General features: G+C 49.6%; 1 protein-coding gene across 2 annotated transcripts in view; it reads right to left on the bottom strand.

Moving 5' to 3' along the window:
* Positions 1 to 17,038, bottom strand: part of FBXO10 (F-box protein 10) — a 31,130-nt gene extending 14,092 nt beyond the window's left edge. Inside the window, exons 1-4 of one of the 2 annotated variants that reach the window (XM_036433334.2) lie at positions 16,916 to 17,009; positions 13,839 to 13,956; positions 2,330 to 2,920; positions 281 to 1,135 (exon numbers count right to left, since the gene is read on the bottom strand). In XM_036433334.2, the coding sequence (XP_036289227.1) occupies positions 281 to 1,135; positions 2,330 to 2,920; positions 13,839 to 13,952 (1,560 nt within the window). In that variant the 5' untranslated portion in view covers positions 13,953 to 13,956; positions 16,916 to 17,009. Of the gene's footprint in view, positions 1 to 280; positions 1,136 to 2,329; positions 2,921 to 13,838; positions 13,957 to 16,915 lie in introns of both variants that reach the window. The other variant, XM_036433335.2, reaches the window with a different exon arrangement.
* Between the last annotated feature and the right edge of the window lie 234 nt (positions 17,039 to 17,272).

Raw genomic sequence — 17,272 nt, 5'->3', positions numbered from 1 at the left:
GCCACAGTTCAGCTACCACTAGGGCTCTATCATGATGCAAAATGGAAAAAAAAAAAAATAGCTATTCCTCCCCCCAAAATCAGATGATGGAGAGAAGGCAAGTGGGTTAAACGGTTAAGAAAAATATGATTTTTTTTTTTAAAAAAATGCAAAATAGCCCCATCCAAGCCTTCCCCCCCCTCCCCTGCCTATCGCCATGAGAGACTTCTCATCCATCCATCAATCATGTCCCAGTGGCCCGGGGGGCCGCAGGCGCTGCAGAGGAGCCGTAGGGCAGCACCTTGCTGTTGTGTATGCACCGCACGGCGTAGGTCAGGTTCCGGAAGACGTTCCCCTCCATCTTGGCCCGGCCGTAGGAGCACACGAAGACGCCCCCCTTGCCATCCCGGAAGAGGCACTTGCGGATGAGGCAGCCCTGCACGGAGCTGGCCAGGGCCATGGCCTCCTTGTCCTTCTGCAGCTCCTGCTGCAGCGAGTTCAGCACGAGGCAGCTGGGCAGCTGGATGGAGGCTCCAGGCAGAGGCGGGCCCAGGAAGGAGCCGCCCAGGACGGGGCGCGGGCCCTGCACCTGGTAGGACAGCCGGTACGTGAGCTGGTCCTCCTCCTCCTCCTCCTGCTCCTGCTCCTCCTCCTCGCCGCTGGGACTCAGGCCCCCGTCGCTGCCCTCCGGGGTCTGGGCCAGCCTCTCCCCGTCGCTGCCCACCTCCGCCTCCTGGGAGCCGGCCTTGGAGCCTGGCTTCGGGGAGCTGGCGACGGGGCTGGTGGGGCTCTGGCTGCCCTCGATGACGATGTCGCAGGTCCTCGGGCTCCAGGCCTGGTCCCTGCTCTCCAGGTCCAGGGACATGAGGAAGTCAGAGTCCTCGGTGGGGAGCACGCTGGGGGAGGACCTGACGAGCCCCAGGAGGTATTTGTGGGCCCAGTTCTTGTCGGCGGACGGGTGGCCCTCCACGGTCACGGACGTGTTCTCGCTGCCCACAAACTCGCAGTTCTCCAGCACACACAGGGGCACGTTGTGCAGGAAGACGTGGGTGTTTCTGAAGGTGCAGAACTTCACTTGGCAGGTGCCGGGGCCGTGCACCTGGATGTGCCCGTTTTCGAAGTTGCAGTTGTCAAACTGGACGTGGCCTGAGGTTGTCTGGGGAGTGAAGGAGAGAACGTGAAGACAACAGGGATGAGATCTGCGTAGCGGGTCAGCACTCCGGCTGCTCGTTACGGAGGGTGGGGCACGGAGAGCCATGCGCCCTGCTGATCGTGCCCCCTTCCCCACGAGGGCATGTGCCAGCGGATGCCCAGAGGGACCCGGGAGCCACTTTGCACCAGAGGGAAGACAGATACTTTGGAGTTGCCTGCCCTTCCCTCCATCCGATCCCAAAGGGGCGGGGACACGAGTGGAAACTGATACTAGCAGAAACGTTCGCCCGGATTAGGAGCACTGACTCTGGAACCTATCTCAGTCCCTTAATAAATCTGAGACTGGGGTGTGTCACTTAATCTTGGTGAGCCTCTGTTTGCTCATCTATAAACCAGATACTACAACCCATCTTAACAACAATGGCTAAAAAACATACGCCCAGCAATAGTGAGCGCATCACAAATGATTGTTGGGATGATGATCATTACAAACCTGAGAGGACGATTTAGCGGTCCTTGGTAGTAAAGTAGCAATATAATTTTTGTTGACAAGGTACCTAATCCAGGGATTGGAATTAGTTTCTAGGCAATGGAAAAGCCGCAGACTCTCTGCCAGGAGCTACCAGCACCTCCGTACAGGCTTTGCTGTGAACACAACTTCTGCTCTGTGTCCCTGGGAGGAAAGTTTTGGGACTGATATGTCCTGACCCTCTCCAGTCACCCCTGGTAAAAACTGGCCTTCCTTGGCCCTCCACAGCGTGGGGCAGATGCACTGAAGGTCCCTGTCCCCCCACCCCCAGCCCGGGCTCCCTCTGGGCACGCGGCCAAAGTGTTCTCCGCTTTCTGCCACCAAGTGGCACGCTCCAGGATCCCGGATGTCCTACCGCGTTGCTCCCCCTGTGGCTTCGGTTGACCCAGTTTGGAAGGGAAGAAGTACAAAACAATTTCGAGCTCAAAGTCCAAGGCTCATGTTTAATACAGCTTTGCCAGGAACAAAGCAGCATGTTCATCTCTACTGATCCTGTGCCTACTTCTCAGCTGGAGCAGAACTCGGAGGAGTGTGCTAGAGCAGTAACAGTTAAACTCTCCATTCCAACAACAACAACAAAAAAAGGGGTGGGGGGATTACAAGTCCCCTGAGAAGAGGCCACGCTCGGGGCCGGGCTTGGAGAGGCCATCCTCCGAGGCGGGCACCCACCTTGAACATGAAGGGCGAGAACCAGGCTGGCATGAAGACGAGGTTGCACAGGCGCGCGGTGGAGCAGTGCTGGTCGATGCTGGCGAGCAGGGCCACCTCCCCCAGCTTCCCGTGGCCCACGATCTCCACGGGCACCTTCAGGGCGGTCTCCCCTTGCTCCTCGTACACGCCCGGGAACAGCACGATGCGGTCGTACAGGCTGGCCGCGGCCAAGGCGCCGCCCAGGCTGTCAAACTCCTGGCCCGGCCCCACGCGCAGCGTCCGGCGCTCCCGCCTCCGGCGAAACAGGGAGAAGCAGACGGAGGACTCCAGGTCCAGGGCGTTCTTGGCCCACGTCTTGGAGGCGAGGTAGTGCTGCTTGAACGCCTCCCTCCAGGACTCGGGCTCCACGTCGGGCTGGTTGGGCCAGTTGGGGTGGCGGCACTCGGTGCAGCCCAGGCACAGCTGCCGCCAGCGGGTGCTGTCGAGGCTGAGGACCAGCTCGTACCAGGCCCGGCACACCAGGCTGCAGCGGCCCAGGTCCGGGAGGTGCAGGTAGGCCAAGATCATGCGCCACAGCTCCAGGGGGAGCCCGCCGGTCTCCATGGTCACCTGGGGAGACAGACACAGGACAAGAGGCTTTTGCTGACTCTGCTTGAAGTCCCCTTCCTTTCTTTTTTTCTTATAATCCTCACCTGAGGAGTGAGGCTATTTCTCCATCGATTCCTCAGAGAGGGCGGAAGGGAGTGGGGAGGTCTCCCTTCTTAAAATACCCCTGCCTTCCTTCTGGCCCTAGCGATGAGCGAGGGAGCAAGGCCCAGCCAATCACAGGACTCCACCCCCTCAATCAGAAAGCTTCTCTGGGATTTTCCTACCTGGAAGACTCTTTTCTCTCTGGTCAGACAGGGGTATGGGTATGACTCCAGGACCACTGGCAGCCCCACGCCCCACAGTGCAGAGGAAACCTTGTGGTCCGTACCAGAGCCAAGCAGAAATCAGAGGTGAACGATAAAAATCGAAAGAAAAAAAAAAAAGTGAGGACATATGTTCATGTCCTGGAGGGACAGGTTCCAGATTCCTGTGGGTGCCCTTCCAGAGAGTCTTCTGCTCTCCCGTCAGTCCTGTGAGGACTCAGTGGCCTTCCAATGGGCTTTGTGCTTAGGCTGGTTTGATCTGGGTTTCTGAGCCGGGTGACTATGTTTGCACTAATACAGAGGGAACCTGCCTTTGGCTGGGACGACGGCTCCAGAGCTCAGGATCCCTGCACGCCCAGAGCAGGGCCTCTATTTCTTCACACCGACAGGAACAAGAACGGAGGCAGTGAGTGTCCACGTGACTGTCCCTCCTCGTAACCTGACTGAGCGATTACCAATGCTCCCCGCGCGAGGCAGCCTCAGGAAAGGCTGCGGCTGGATCAGAGGCTGAGGGTCTTGGTCCTGGCTCTGCCACTGGTGATGTTCTGATGGAACCCTGGTGTCCTAAACATCTGCTGGGCCGGCTGCGCAGCCATCGGCCCCCTCACTTTTATCTGGAAACTATTCTTCCTCCCCCCAGCAACGTGTGTCCATGGACACAGAGGCAGGGCTCCCCCAGCAATGAGTGTTCAAGTACGCTACCCCAGGCCCTTGGCTGCAACGGACGGGACTCTGGATGACTCCACCTTCTCCGGGGGAACATGAGCTGTAATTCTAGAACCAGGCTGACTTCCTGAGTGGAGGGGAATGGGTCACTTCTTTCCTAAGCTATACACCCAGGAACAGTTGCTGGTGAACATTTTTTTTATGGGAGGGGGAGGGGATGGTGCACAAGAAGCTGGTCTAAAATGAGAGAACAAATCGTAAACAGAAGAAAAGCAGAGAGAGGGCGGAAACAAAGGGCATTCTAGTCATGGCTCCAGGCTTTCCTCAAAGCTCAGCTTTATCCTCGCCTTTTTGAATTCCATCAGCGACCTTTGTACTCTTATAATAAATGTTCCTTTTTGCTTTAGCTGGCTTCATTGAATTTTTGTTGTTTATCTCGACTTCAAGCCCTTTCATTTGTGAGGGTTCGTTTCTCCACCTGAAAACAAGGGATTGTGTGAGCGCAGCTTTCAAGTCTGAAACCCTATAAAGCCTCTAGCCAACGAGAAGCAGGGCACGCCTGACTTTAATCTCTTTATTAACCTCTCAGGGCCTCCTCTCCACTTTGTGGAGACGATGATCATGCTTGCAGCTGTTTAAGCCCCAGGAAGGCTGGAAGCACAGATGTATGATTATGCCTGGGAGAAATCCTGAGCTTTAATGCTAAAGGTTAGTACTGCAGCCTACGCACGCGGGCTTTTCGCTAATGATCGCCCGGTGAAACTTGACGAAGTCTCAGGGGCACTGGAGGAGAGCTGGTCTCTGGGTTGGTAAGCATCACAGATACAGAGAAAAGAGGCTCCTGGCAGCTGTCTCCCCCGGTGAATGCCATTTATTCAGGGTGGTCTCTGTGATGGTGAAGGCTCCAGTTCCTCACCTACTTCTCTAGCTATGTCTGCTTCTGGTTCTTTAAAAAGAAAAATGTTCTTCTACTCCTTCTCTAACCATTCTGTAGTTAAGTGAACACATTCATTCTCTAGGCATTTCCACCCCCCCCCCCCCTCCCCAATAGACTGTTTACAGAGAGGAAGGGAGAAGGATAGAGAGTTAGAAACATTGATGAGAGAGAAACATCAATCAGCTGCCTCCTGCAAACCTCCTATTGGGGATGTGCCCGCAACCAAGGTACGTGCCCTTGACCAGAATTGAACCTGGAACCCTTCAGTCCGCAGGCCAACACTCTATCCGCTGAGCCACACCATTCTCTTGGCTTTAACTCCCACCGAATCTGTGACTACAGAATCTGAAATCTCCCGTCCCGACTGTCTCCACACATGAACACCCAATTGCCTGGTGGGCAAATTCTACTTCAACGTTCCACAGATACTAACACCTCATCCCAAACTGAACCTCCACTTCACTTCCACTTCAGGCCTTGACAGAACAACTGGGAGTGGATTCGTTCTTCTGCCGTGAACAAGTATAGAGCGTCGGCCTGTGGACTGAAAGGTCCCAGGTTCGATTCCGGTCAAGGGCATGTATCGTACCTTGGTTACGGGCATATCCCCAGTAGGGGGTGTGCAAGAGGCAGCTGATCAATGACTCTCTCTCATCGATGTTTCTAACTCTCTATCCCTCTCTCTTCCTCTCTATAAAAAATCAATAAAAAATATATATATAAAAAAGAATAAACTCAAATTGGAAGAATAAAAGCAAGTCTGATGGGACCCACTAGCATCTTAACTGCCTGCTAGAATAAAACTTAATACTCTGAAAAAAAAAAAAAAAAAAAAGACAACATATTCTAGACTTCCTCAACAAGTCAACCACAAGACAGTGTGGTACTGGCGTAAGAAAAATAGAATCCAGACCCTCGCCGAGCTGAGGAGGATTTCCTTTCATGCAAGTGTCACATCCCCCTTGTCCCATTTGGCTTTATTTACTACAGTTTTACACAAATCCATGGGGATCCAGGCGGCTACAGGGATTTCTATAACCAAGTAACACTTTTTTTTTTTTTATGTGTTCGAGCTTCGTCCTTCCTTTTTGCCACTGGGGCCTGAGCTATGGAATTAACAGTCACGAAGGTCCCCCAGGGTCTGTGCACCTGCAGCGAGAGACCTGCAGAGGAGGAGAAACTACAGTGCCTCGTGTGAGACGGAGACAGCGTGTCCGAGGTGGGCCTTACGCTGCTCCTTTACTTACATGTTCCCAAGAGAGTGAGCACTCAGGGTGTCTGTGAGGCCCCTCCCAACAGCCCAGAGGAGGCATCCACCTGCTTCCAGGTCACCTGCTGTCCGCAGCCTCAGCAGGCGAGACAGAGGCCACCCTCTTGGGAGGCGAGTCCCACAAGACGTGGCTCTCAACAAGCAGGCTCTCCTGCGTCCCAGCCCTGAGACTTCAGGCAAAGCCTTAACCCCTCTGAGCCAGATGCCTCCTCTGTAAACAGGCCAATGATGGCGGTCCTGCCACACCTCAGGAGGGTGCTGAGAATTTCCAAAGGGAAAAAAAAAAATCATTTATTCAACAAATATTAGTTGACTGTCAACTGTTGTGCTAGGTCACCGCTCCAAGTTCTGACAAGCAGTAAACAGGACACAGTCCCTGCCTTCAGAGACAGACAATAACTTTTAAAAAATAACGTAGCTATAAAGAGAAATAAAGCAGGCTGAGTGCGTCTGGGTGCATGCACACGTGTGCTATTTCAGATAGGGTTGTTAAGCAAGGTCTGTAAGGAAGTGACATTTAAACAGAGACCGGAATGACACTTAAAGCCTTGGGATGGGTTGAGATCACTGGAGAGAGTGGAGAGAGAGAGGTCTGCTGATCAAGTCCTCGCCAGCCTGCCAGATGAAAGGCGGGAACTAAGAAGGATTTGCTCAGAAGAAACCGGGAGTGAACTCCTCTGTACAGAAGTCTAGTCAACATAAACGAGGGCGCTGGAAGTAAGTTTTGCTTTGTTTTCATTCTAGACTCCCTCTGCCTCCGAGAAGGTGGGTCCTACAGGCCATTTAGTTTGCTGAGCGTCATGATGGGTAGGCAAGTCAGGAATAAAATCTCCAGTGACATCTATCTAGCTCACCAATACTTTCGTTTGAGTGGATCTGTGGGTTAGTGAAGGAGACACGAGGAAGTACCATGTCACCCCTAGGGACTGTCCATGTGAAAAGTGAGACAGCGTACACAGGTGCAGAGTGGCAGGTGACACTGCGCCTGGACGCCTAACACGAGGAAACACTATGATGAGTCAGACACATCCTCTGCTCTCAAGGAGCTTTTCATTTTTTTTTTTTTTAAGGATTACATTTTTTTAAAACTATATATTTTACTGATTTTTTTACAGAGAGGTAAGGAGAGAGATAGAGAGCTAGAAACGTCGATGAGAGAGAAACACCGACCAGCCGCCTTTTGCACACCCCCACCGGGGATGTGCCCACAACCAATGTACTTGCCCTTGACCGGAATCGAACCCAGGACCTTTCAATTCGCAGACCGATGCTCTACCACTGAGCCAAACCGGTTTCGACAAGCTTTTCATTTTATATGTAACTAGTGGCACGATGCATGGATTCATGCACATTGAAAGGAAATCAATTAGAATATTTTAATATCGCTATTCATCCTTTCTCTATAATAGAAGTATCAGAGGTAAAAGAAAATTAGTAAAATGTATATGAAAATAATATATACATTGATTAATAAATAACATGACATAACAATAAAGACATGATATAAAATCAACAAAGACATGATATAAAAACAACATTGATACAAAGAATGACTGATAAATTTATTTAAACTTATTCTAATATCTTCCTGTATACCACATTAAGAGTAAAATCACTTTCAGAGTGCTTGACTAATTTCCCTTGTGATGAAGTATTTACAACTTTAACATCATATGCTTTTCGAACTCGAGATAGCAACATATAACCGACCATGTCCAAAAATGGGTTCAGGTAGGAATATTCCTACTCTGTCTAGAGTTTGTCCTTGTGATTTATTAATAATCATCGAAAATGCTGGCATCATGGGAAACTGTCTGAACTGATTTAAACGGGAGGCAGTATCAGATGTGGACAAATCAATTCTTCGAATCAGAACAACCACGATTGACAATGACAGATCGAAACACACGCACGCGATTGGCGCCAGCAAGAGCTTTATATGTATTGTACATGTGTGAGTCAGCGTTTATTTTTAAACTGCCAGTGTGTGTCATATGTACCGGCCAGTTGGTTGGTCACACAGTTGGACAGACATACCGTAGGTCACTTAATCTTGTGTATATATGTATAGATTTGCTTTCTTTATCTGTCTCTCCTAAGTGTAATGTAAGCTCCTAATGACAGAAACTTTGTATTGTGCCTAGAACTATGCCTGGCCCTCAGCAGGTGCTTGATAAACATTCACTGCATGGGTAAGTAATCACCATCATCATTATCTGCGGCATTAGGAGCTGAGACTATTCAAACCATTAGCTATAGAATCCCCACTGTTACACAGATCTCCATGGAATTAAGAAAAGAAGAAGAAGAAGAAAAAGAAAATAAAACCCAAGTCAACACTTGTTATATACATGGCCATGTAAGCACCGTTAGGGAGTCAGGAATCAGATCAAGACTCCACCCTTAAGTCTGGTAGGAGACAAAGATATCTTTACCAAAAAAAGCTCTCCTAAATAAAAAACAAACAACCAAAATCCCAACACATGGTATAAGGTAAAAGTCTTAGTGCCATAAAAGAGGGAAAGCCCTTGTTTAAAGAATAAAGCTGTGACCTCCAGCTGGAGAAATGAGCCAATAATACAAACAGGCAACAAAAACAGCCGCAGCTGCCATTCGCTAGGCAGGACTATTTGAAGGCACAGAGAGTAAGCACTTTCCTGATTATTTCACTTCATTCTCCCAACGTCTCTCCCAAGCCTTGCAACCCAGGACCTAAGAGTTGGTTAGAAATGCCAACTCGTGGGCACCCGCTGGATCAGCACCGGCATTTCAACAAGGTGACCAGGGAACGCCCGTGTGCTGTAGGTTAGAGAAGCACTGATTCGAAATATCATTGTCTTCATGGTACAGATGGAGAAACTAAGCCCGAGGGAACTTATGTGACAAATGACTTACCCCAAACCACGCCACTAGAGAGCAGCAGAGCCCCCTCTTGAAGTCAGGCCAGACCCTAAAGACCGGGTTTTTAACCACTGGGGGTGTAACCAAGCTTCTCGAAGAGCTGGCATCTGAGTTAGGCCCTGAGGTATGGGGCCAGAGATGGGAGGACTGGGGAAGGCAGAGAGGACGGGGGAAGGCAGACAGAAGAACGAGTGCCAGCAAAAGCCCCAGCCGGGGTTTAGGGCACAGGAAGAGACTCCGCCGGGCTGCGGCTCCCAGAGTCTGACAGGGTCAGGGAGAAAGGCCAGCTGGGTCAGTTCACAGAGTTTTCATTAATTTGGGGGCAGTGGGAGCAGCACAGAAAGCCCTACCCCATGCTGACATGACTCAGACAAAGGGACCCAACAGGCTCCTGGTCTGGGCTCTGCCTCTCCCTCAGGGGCAATCTCGAGGGCAGGAGACTTAATTCTGTTTTCATACCCCACGTTTGTATAATGACGAAATCACTTACTTCCTAGTGAGAAAGGGCACATCAGTGTCAAAGTGGCGGGAATTTTGCTTTTAATAAGAAAGTAAGCAAAGGGATAAAGAGTATCCAGGGCAGCTCAGAACTCTACTTTGACAAAGGGATAAAAAGATATTTTCTCCCCACGTCACCGGGCATACAAAGCTCCCGTGCAAACAACTACAAACTGTGTTCATTAAGCACAGTATAACTATAATGGGTTAATGATTTTAAACCTTTCTTCAAATCAAATCTCCCTAAAGTTTTGTGCATCTTCACTTGAAAATACACAGAGTAAAAGACTGTGAACCACGAAAGAACCATGTATACACACATACCTACACACATACACACACTATTGGGAATGAGACAACTTAAAACTTTGAAGATGACTGAAATCTCAGCTGGGCTTTTCATCATTTCGTCCAGCCTTAGCTGTCTTCAGCTGTTTCCTATTTTCAGCTTTGAGACTTGAAGACAGAAACCAGCACACCGTTCACAAATGGTGCTTTCTGAGCGTGGCTGGAGCCATGAGGGCCCCCTCTCTCTCGCTCCCTCCTTCAATGCACTGCTCGTTCTCTGTGCTTCACCCGGGAGAGCACGCTGGGTTGGTGAAATCTCAAGACCTAGGATTTCGTCCTGATTTAACACTGCCCCTCCAGGGGGCAGTGAATGTGTGACGTGGTCTTACCAGGTGCTTTTTATGTCATCTCAATGAGCCACATAAACGACAGCCCCAGAGGTCGTAGTCTTACCCCCAATCCCAGGAATAGACAGTTCCTCCCACATTTTGTTCAGTTAGCAAGCAGCACAGCTGAGGTTCCTAGCCCAGAGTGAGCCCACAGCCCCTGTACAGGTCCCTGGAGAGCCTGGGAATTGGCTGTTGTTGGGTCTGAGGTCCCTCTCTGACTGGGTAGGGATAGAGCAAGATTTCATGGTAGAAAACATGACTGTCTGGGGCTTTCCCCTGCCTAAACAGGAGTTGTGGGTGTAGAACTTTCTCTTAAAAAGGACTAGAGGGTCGGCACCGGTTTGGCTCAATGGATAGAGCGTCGGCTTGCGGACTGAAAGGTCCCGGGTTTGATTCCGGTCAAGGGCATGTACCTTGGTTGCGGGCACATCCCCAGTAGGGGGTGTGCAAGAGGCAGCTGGTCGATGACTCTCTCTCATTGATGTTTCTAACTCTCTATCCCTCTCTCTTCCTCTCTGTGAAAAATCAATAAAATATATTTAAAAAAAAAAAAAAAAAAGCAAGCACCATGGCTGTGTGTGTGTGTGTGTGTGTGTGTATATATATATATATATATATATATATATATATATATATATATATATTATATTGATTTTTTTTTACAGAGAAGAAGGGAGAGGGATAGAGAGTTAGAAACATCGATCAGCTGCCTTTTACACACCCCCTACTGGGGATGTGCCCGCAACCAAGGTACATGCCCTTGACCGGAATCGAACCTGGGACCCTTCAGTCTGCAGGCCAACGCTCTATCCACTGAGCCAAACTGGTCAGGGCAGCACCATGGCTGTTATGCTGAATAAGCCTCTACATGCTAGAGAGCCCCTCTACATGCTAGACGGCCTCTCCACATGCTAGAAAGCACCTCCACATGCTAGAGAGAGTCCCTCCACACGCTAGACAGCCCCTCCACATGCAAGAGAGAGAGCCCTCCACTAGCTCCCTCACCTCTGCTGCTGTGAACCACCTCCATGTCCTCGGCCAGCAAAGCCAAAGTGCCCAGTGGTTGGTGGGAAAAGGGACTGCTTGCCCCGATCCTCCCTCCCTTTCAGGGGCTCATGAACAGGTGATGTCCTCCTTGGTTTTTCTTGTACCAGATTAACCAAGTTCATCCCAATTACAACCCCTCTAGCTCTCTTCTTTCTTTGCCTCACTCTTCCAATCATTACTGTGGTGGGTTATGGTAGCTACAACTTTTGTCTGCCCGGCACAACTTCCCTCTTCTGATTCCATTTAGTCCTTGTGAGACTGGCATTCACAGGGCCTCGGGCCTCTCGCACACAGGATGGATACTTGACTCAAAGTAGACAATCAGAACATCCCATTCTCTTTGCCAGGATGGGAGCAACTCAGAAGAGTTCATTTGAGGAAGGAAGCCAAGTTAAGACAAGCAAAGTTGGGCAACTGGGAGAGATGGAGACACACACACTCAGCCCTAAAAATAGTTTTTGAGCTCCTGGATTTAGCTCTGCAGTTCAATAAGCCAACAGATTTTCTTTTTAAAGTAAAGAGTCTAAGCTCATCACTTGCAGCCAAGAGTCCTGACAAATGCACATAATTTTCTCGAGTAAATCCTTTGCTCTCTGACTTCTTCCTCCCTCATCACATTTGTTCCATCTGTTGGTCCTTAAGTGACTCTAATCAAAGCTGATGCAGTGCATTACAACTAGTCTACCACTAAGTGGGAAGGGGACAAATGGAATTCAAGCAGTCTGCGGTCCCTGTACAGTCCAAAAGAAGAATAGGGTTATTTATCACTTCTAACTTTATCAACTTTGGTTAAAATAAAAGTTCAGGGACAACCATTAAGGAACAGATAGAGTATAACACCCAAACTAGTAAAAGGGAAAACACCTGAATAATTCAAATTAACCCCAAAAAAGGAAAGAAAGCTCAAATGAAATGAAGAACTGGCAAGATAAGTACATTGAAAGCATAAAATATGAAGGCATTTAAACCTAAATACATCAGTGGTTATATATAACTAAACAGGGACCAGCTAAGAGACAATGACAGGCTATAAAAAAAAATCAAATTTATGCTGTTTATAATAGACATGTATAAAACATAGATACAGAGCCCTAGCCGATTTTGCTCAGTGGATAGAGCACATGTGTCAAACACAAGGCCCGCGGGCCAAATCCGTCCCGCCAGGCCTTGCAATGTGGCCCGCACCGCGCTGTCATCACTGCACTCCGCTGCGTTTCAATCACAATGACAGTTTATGACTGTTCAGTAAACCATTCGGCCCGCGATTTAGGCTGGATTTTAGATTTTGGCCCCTTCTCTGATTGAGTTCGACACCCCTAGGATAGAGCATCGGCCTGCGGACTGAAGGGTCCCAGGTTCGATTCAGGCCAAGGGCACATGTCCAGGTTGCAGGCTCAATCCCCAGTAGAGTGTGTTCAGGAGCCAGCCAATCAATGATTCTCATCATTGATGTTTCTATCTCTCACTCTCCCTTCCTCTCTGAAATCAATAAAATATATATATTTAAAAAATAGTAAATAAATAAATAAATAATAAAACATAAATACCGAAAGGATTAAACTAAAAAGGTGGGAAAATATATAACTTGCATAGATGAACAACAACAGAAAGATGAGTAGTTATAGCAGATAAAATAGTTTAAAGCAAAAAAATTATTTTATTAGGGATGTAAAGGGCAGCTTCAAAATTATAAAAGGTTAATTCACCAGGAAAGTATAACAACTTTAAATTAGTATGCACTTGACAATAGGGCCAAAGATCTAAAGCAAAAAATTAAAAGGTGAAATAGAAAAATTCATAGTCATATTTAAATTTTTAAAACAATAAATGTTATTGATTTTTTTTTACAGAGAGAAGGGAGAGAGATAGTTAGAAACATCCATGAGAGAGAAACATCGATCAGCTGCCTCCTGCACACCCCCTACCAGGAATGTGCCCACAACCAAGTTATATGCCCTTGACCAGAATCGAACCTGGGACCTTTTAGTCCACAGGCCATCACTCTATCCACTGAGCCAAACCGGTTTCGGCCATAGTTAAATATTTTAAACAGTTCTCTCCATAGTAGCTAGAGTAAGCAAAATAAATAAATAAATAAATAAATAAAAATAAATCACTAAGGATAAAGATTTGAATATAATTAATAAACTTAATCTAATGGCATTATATACATCACTGAAGTAAAGTAAATTTTCAATAATGCCTACTTCTCTTAGGACTGCAGGCGGAGACACAGTCTCCTGGGAGCAGATCTATGCTTTACCAAGTCATAAGAAGACCCTTCTTACAGGTGAAAAGCAGGGTGAATAGGCACCCAAAATCCTAGGGGAGTTATCTTGTGGAAGGCTGCCTGCCATTCCAGAGAATCCTTCGTAGGCAGAATTCAGGAGAGAAAATAGAACAATGTTTTGGATTAGGGTTAGGAAGAGAAAGGATTAAGCCTCCAAACCCTGATAAACTTTTTGAAAATGGGGTGACCCTGAGGGCCCTATAGGCCTGCAAAGAGAACTCACCAGGAGGCTGGGAGCCCAGCCTGGTGACAGGCTCAACACACAGCCCAGAGGGCAGTGCTTTGGCGAGAATGGCTAAGCACATGAGCATAAGCTGGAAAAGCTCTAACCTTGGAATCCAAGACTGGGATCAAGCTGGCAGGAACCTGGTCCAAAAGGGTGTTGAGCAGCAGTGACCACAAATCCCTGGACCGTGCAGGACAGCTCCTCAAGAGCGACACCATGTAGCTGTGTCAGAAATAACAAGGTGGGTGGACTGCTAAAAACTCTGCCGCCCTCGCTCCTTTGCTGAATGGAAGGAAGATGGACTTCTTTGGAGTGCTTAACTACACCCCCAGGGGGCTTGGAAAAGGGAGACGTTGGAATTACCGGTACTAACAAGGGCCTTACAGGATTGGAAAGATTACTAGGAAAAATACAGAGAGCCAGGGACTGCATTAGAACACAATGGGTGAAATGGGGCACACAGGTAATGAGAGAAATTAGCAGTGCTTTCAAACAAAGCCTGTGATAGATGACTTAAGAGAGGGTTCATTCATTAAGGCAAGTGAAAGAACAAAAGGCGGCTTGTAGTGCCATCTATTATCACCATGCAACCGAGACAAGGAAAAGGAACTTGTTTATCTTACATCTTTCTTGAAAAGCCGCTCAGTAGGTGATGTCTCTTTGTTGCCCAGGACGCTGTCCTCCACACCTATCAGAGTCCCGCTGTTTTTTCCTTGCACTTCCCCCAACGGCTCTGAGGTCCCTAAGCCAGGATATATAGATATACTCTGAATCTTCACCTGAGGACATGTTCTTGACGTTTAGAGAGGGGAAGGAGAGAGAAACATCGATGTGAGAGAGCACCGATGCATTTGCTCTGGCCGGGACTGAAGACCGAACCCACAACATAGGTATGTACCCTGACGGAGAATTGAACCCGACATTTCTGTGTAAGGGACCACATTCCAACCAATTGCTACACCAGCCAGGCTGGGTCTACATATATATATATATATATTTTAAATATATTTTATTGATTTTTGTACAGAGAGTAAGGGAGAGAGATAAGAGAGTTAGAAACATCAATGAGAGAGAGTCATCCATGAGCTGCCTCTTGCACACCCCCTACTGGGGATATGCCCGCAACCAAGGTACATGCCCTTGACCGGAATCGAACCCGGGGCCCTTCAGTCCCCCAGCCGACACTCTATCCATTGAGCCAAACCGGTCCCGACTACATATATATATTTTTAATCTTTATTTGTACTTATTCCCACTCCTCATGATCCTGCCACCCATGCATGTTAAAGAAGGAAGCGGGGAGGGGTACAGGAATGGATAGTTTGTTTGCAACCGAAAATAAAAATACAGGTCTGCCACCAGAAAACAGACACCCACAGTGACCGGGGGACTGCTTGACCGCGTTCTTGGTGAACAGCTACTTGTGCTATCATAGAAATACAAGTCACCCAATAACCATGGAAACCAAAACGAAGGCACTGTGGTGAGGGTGGCACTTTTCAGAAGTCTAAAAACCATGAGAGGCCTGAAACCAGAAAGACGAAGAAAACCCAACTACTACTCCAAACCAGAAATAAGTCCTTCCCTAAAAACCCTGAAAAAGCAGCATGTCCTCCAGTGTCTGACATCTTCCCAGGCTTCAACCAGGGGTCTGGGGCTGCTGGCACTGATGGTGAAATAATTTAGGCCTCTCTCTGTGCTTCTGTCCCCGGGGGCCAGCTGCTATGAGGCAAGCTCCCTGGGAGCTGACACTTACTGCTATTATAAAAGGTTCTGAGGACCAGCAGAGAAATAGCACATATTCTCCTGCTCCTGGGCGTACAAGCATACACAGCAGGTGCTCCAAAAATACTTACTGAATAAATGAAAAAAAAAAAACTGGGTTAGAACTCAGGGAAAGCACAGTGTCTGGTAAAGGGTATATGTTCTTTCCACCATGCAGCGCCAACCTTCTGTCGGTTCCTGAGGAAATCCAAGTACCATTCTCTTTCTGGGTTCGGCCTCTCCGTTTGCAAAAGGGGGACAGCTGGATCCGACGGTTTCCTAGGCACCTTCCAGCTCCGCCTGTCAATCACTGCGCTGTGTGCTTTTTTGGTGGCAGCACAGGCCGGCACTCTTCTCCCCCCTCGGAGGGAATCTGATACCCATCTGCTCCGGCACATTCATGTTCCCATCCTGCCTGACTCATTTGATAGGAACAACAGGTTCACATGCCAATCGTCAATGAGAACCAACGGGGCCCAGAGAGACAAAAGGGGGAAAGGATCTAACCTTTTCCCTTGGTTTTGAGAGAGTTGAAAGGAGAGGGAGAGACGGGGAAACAAAACAGCACTTTTTAAGGACTAAACCTATAGAAACTGACACGTGAGTATTCTCAACACCCCTCACGTGAAGCTCAGTTGTTTAAAAAAACTTGTACTCACAGCACTTTCTTTGAGCAGTTCCGTGCCTGTAAGCTCTTTGAAACTTAATCCTTATAGCAACCTTTTAAACTAAATATTATTATTATCTGCTTTGAACAAATGAGGGTTCTTTATGGCTCAAGGTCACACAGCTAGGCAGTGGCAGAAGTAGAACTTGAACCCAGCTCTAACTACCCCCAGAGTTCTCTGACTCTTCGAATAGCTTTTCCCTTCCTCACTGCAGTCCTGTGAGGGAGGCCGAGCAGAGAGCATCACCTGTGCTTTCCAGGTGGAGACACCGAGTCTCCAAGAGGCTTGCGATGTGCACAAAAGACAGGAGTCACTGAAGAAGGTGCTCAGCCCAGACCCTCACTCCTGCATTCCTAGGTGCGGGCTCTTCCCATCCCTGAGGGTCTGCTTCATCCTCTCCCACTTCACTTCCAACACAGTCCCAACACTTGGTCGCTGAAGGCGACCGCGGAGATCGGGACACCTTCCAGGAGGGGAAACCAAGGCACCGCGCTACCTCCGCGCGGCGGAGCGTCCGGATGCCTGCGGGGTGCAGGGGCCAGGGCACCCACCCCGGTCCCGCCAGGGACAGATGCTCAGATCTCCGCCGAGACCCAGCGGCGCCTCCTACACCGGCCGCCTCCCCAGCGACCAGGTCCCGGGGAGCAGCCTCCAGGCGCCCAAGCCCCTGCTCCGGAGGGCCCGGGCCTGGAGCTGCGGGTGGGACCAGTCCGCCCGCAGCCTCCGCGGGCCGCCCGCCCGCCGCTTACCTCGCCGGGAGCTCCCGCGGGCGCTCGGCCGCGCAGTCGGGGCCGCGGGCGCCGGAGCTGCAGCAGCGCAGCCGCGAGGCGCGGGGCGGCCCGACACAGCGCGGGGCCGGGGCGGGCGGCGCCGTCACGTGACGCGCCGGGCCGGGGATGCTGGGAGCCGCGGGCGGGTGGCGGGGCCGGTCCTGGACCACCGCGGCGGGGAAGGAGCCCGGAGGCCTCTCTGCGGGGAGGGAGGGGCCGGAGGGAAGAGGAGGGGAGACGCACGGGGCTCCGGTTGTGCGAGGGGAGCTTGTGGGAAGGTGATGAAGGCCATGGGGGCCCAAAAGGGGCAGAAATAGGATCGGTGGGTGGGAAGTG

The sequence above is a fragment of the Pipistrellus kuhlii genome, unplaced genomic scaffold, assembly GCF_014108245.1.
Source record: "Pipistrellus kuhlii isolate mPipKuh1 unplaced genomic scaffold, mPipKuh1.p scaffold_m20_p_12, whole genome shotgun sequence".
Taxonomy (NCBI): domain Eukaryota; kingdom Metazoa; phylum Chordata; class Mammalia; order Chiroptera; family Vespertilionidae; genus Pipistrellus; species Pipistrellus kuhlii.
The sequence above is the reverse complement of the archived record's forward strand: the minus strand, read 5'-3'. Positions and strand labels throughout refer to the sequence as shown.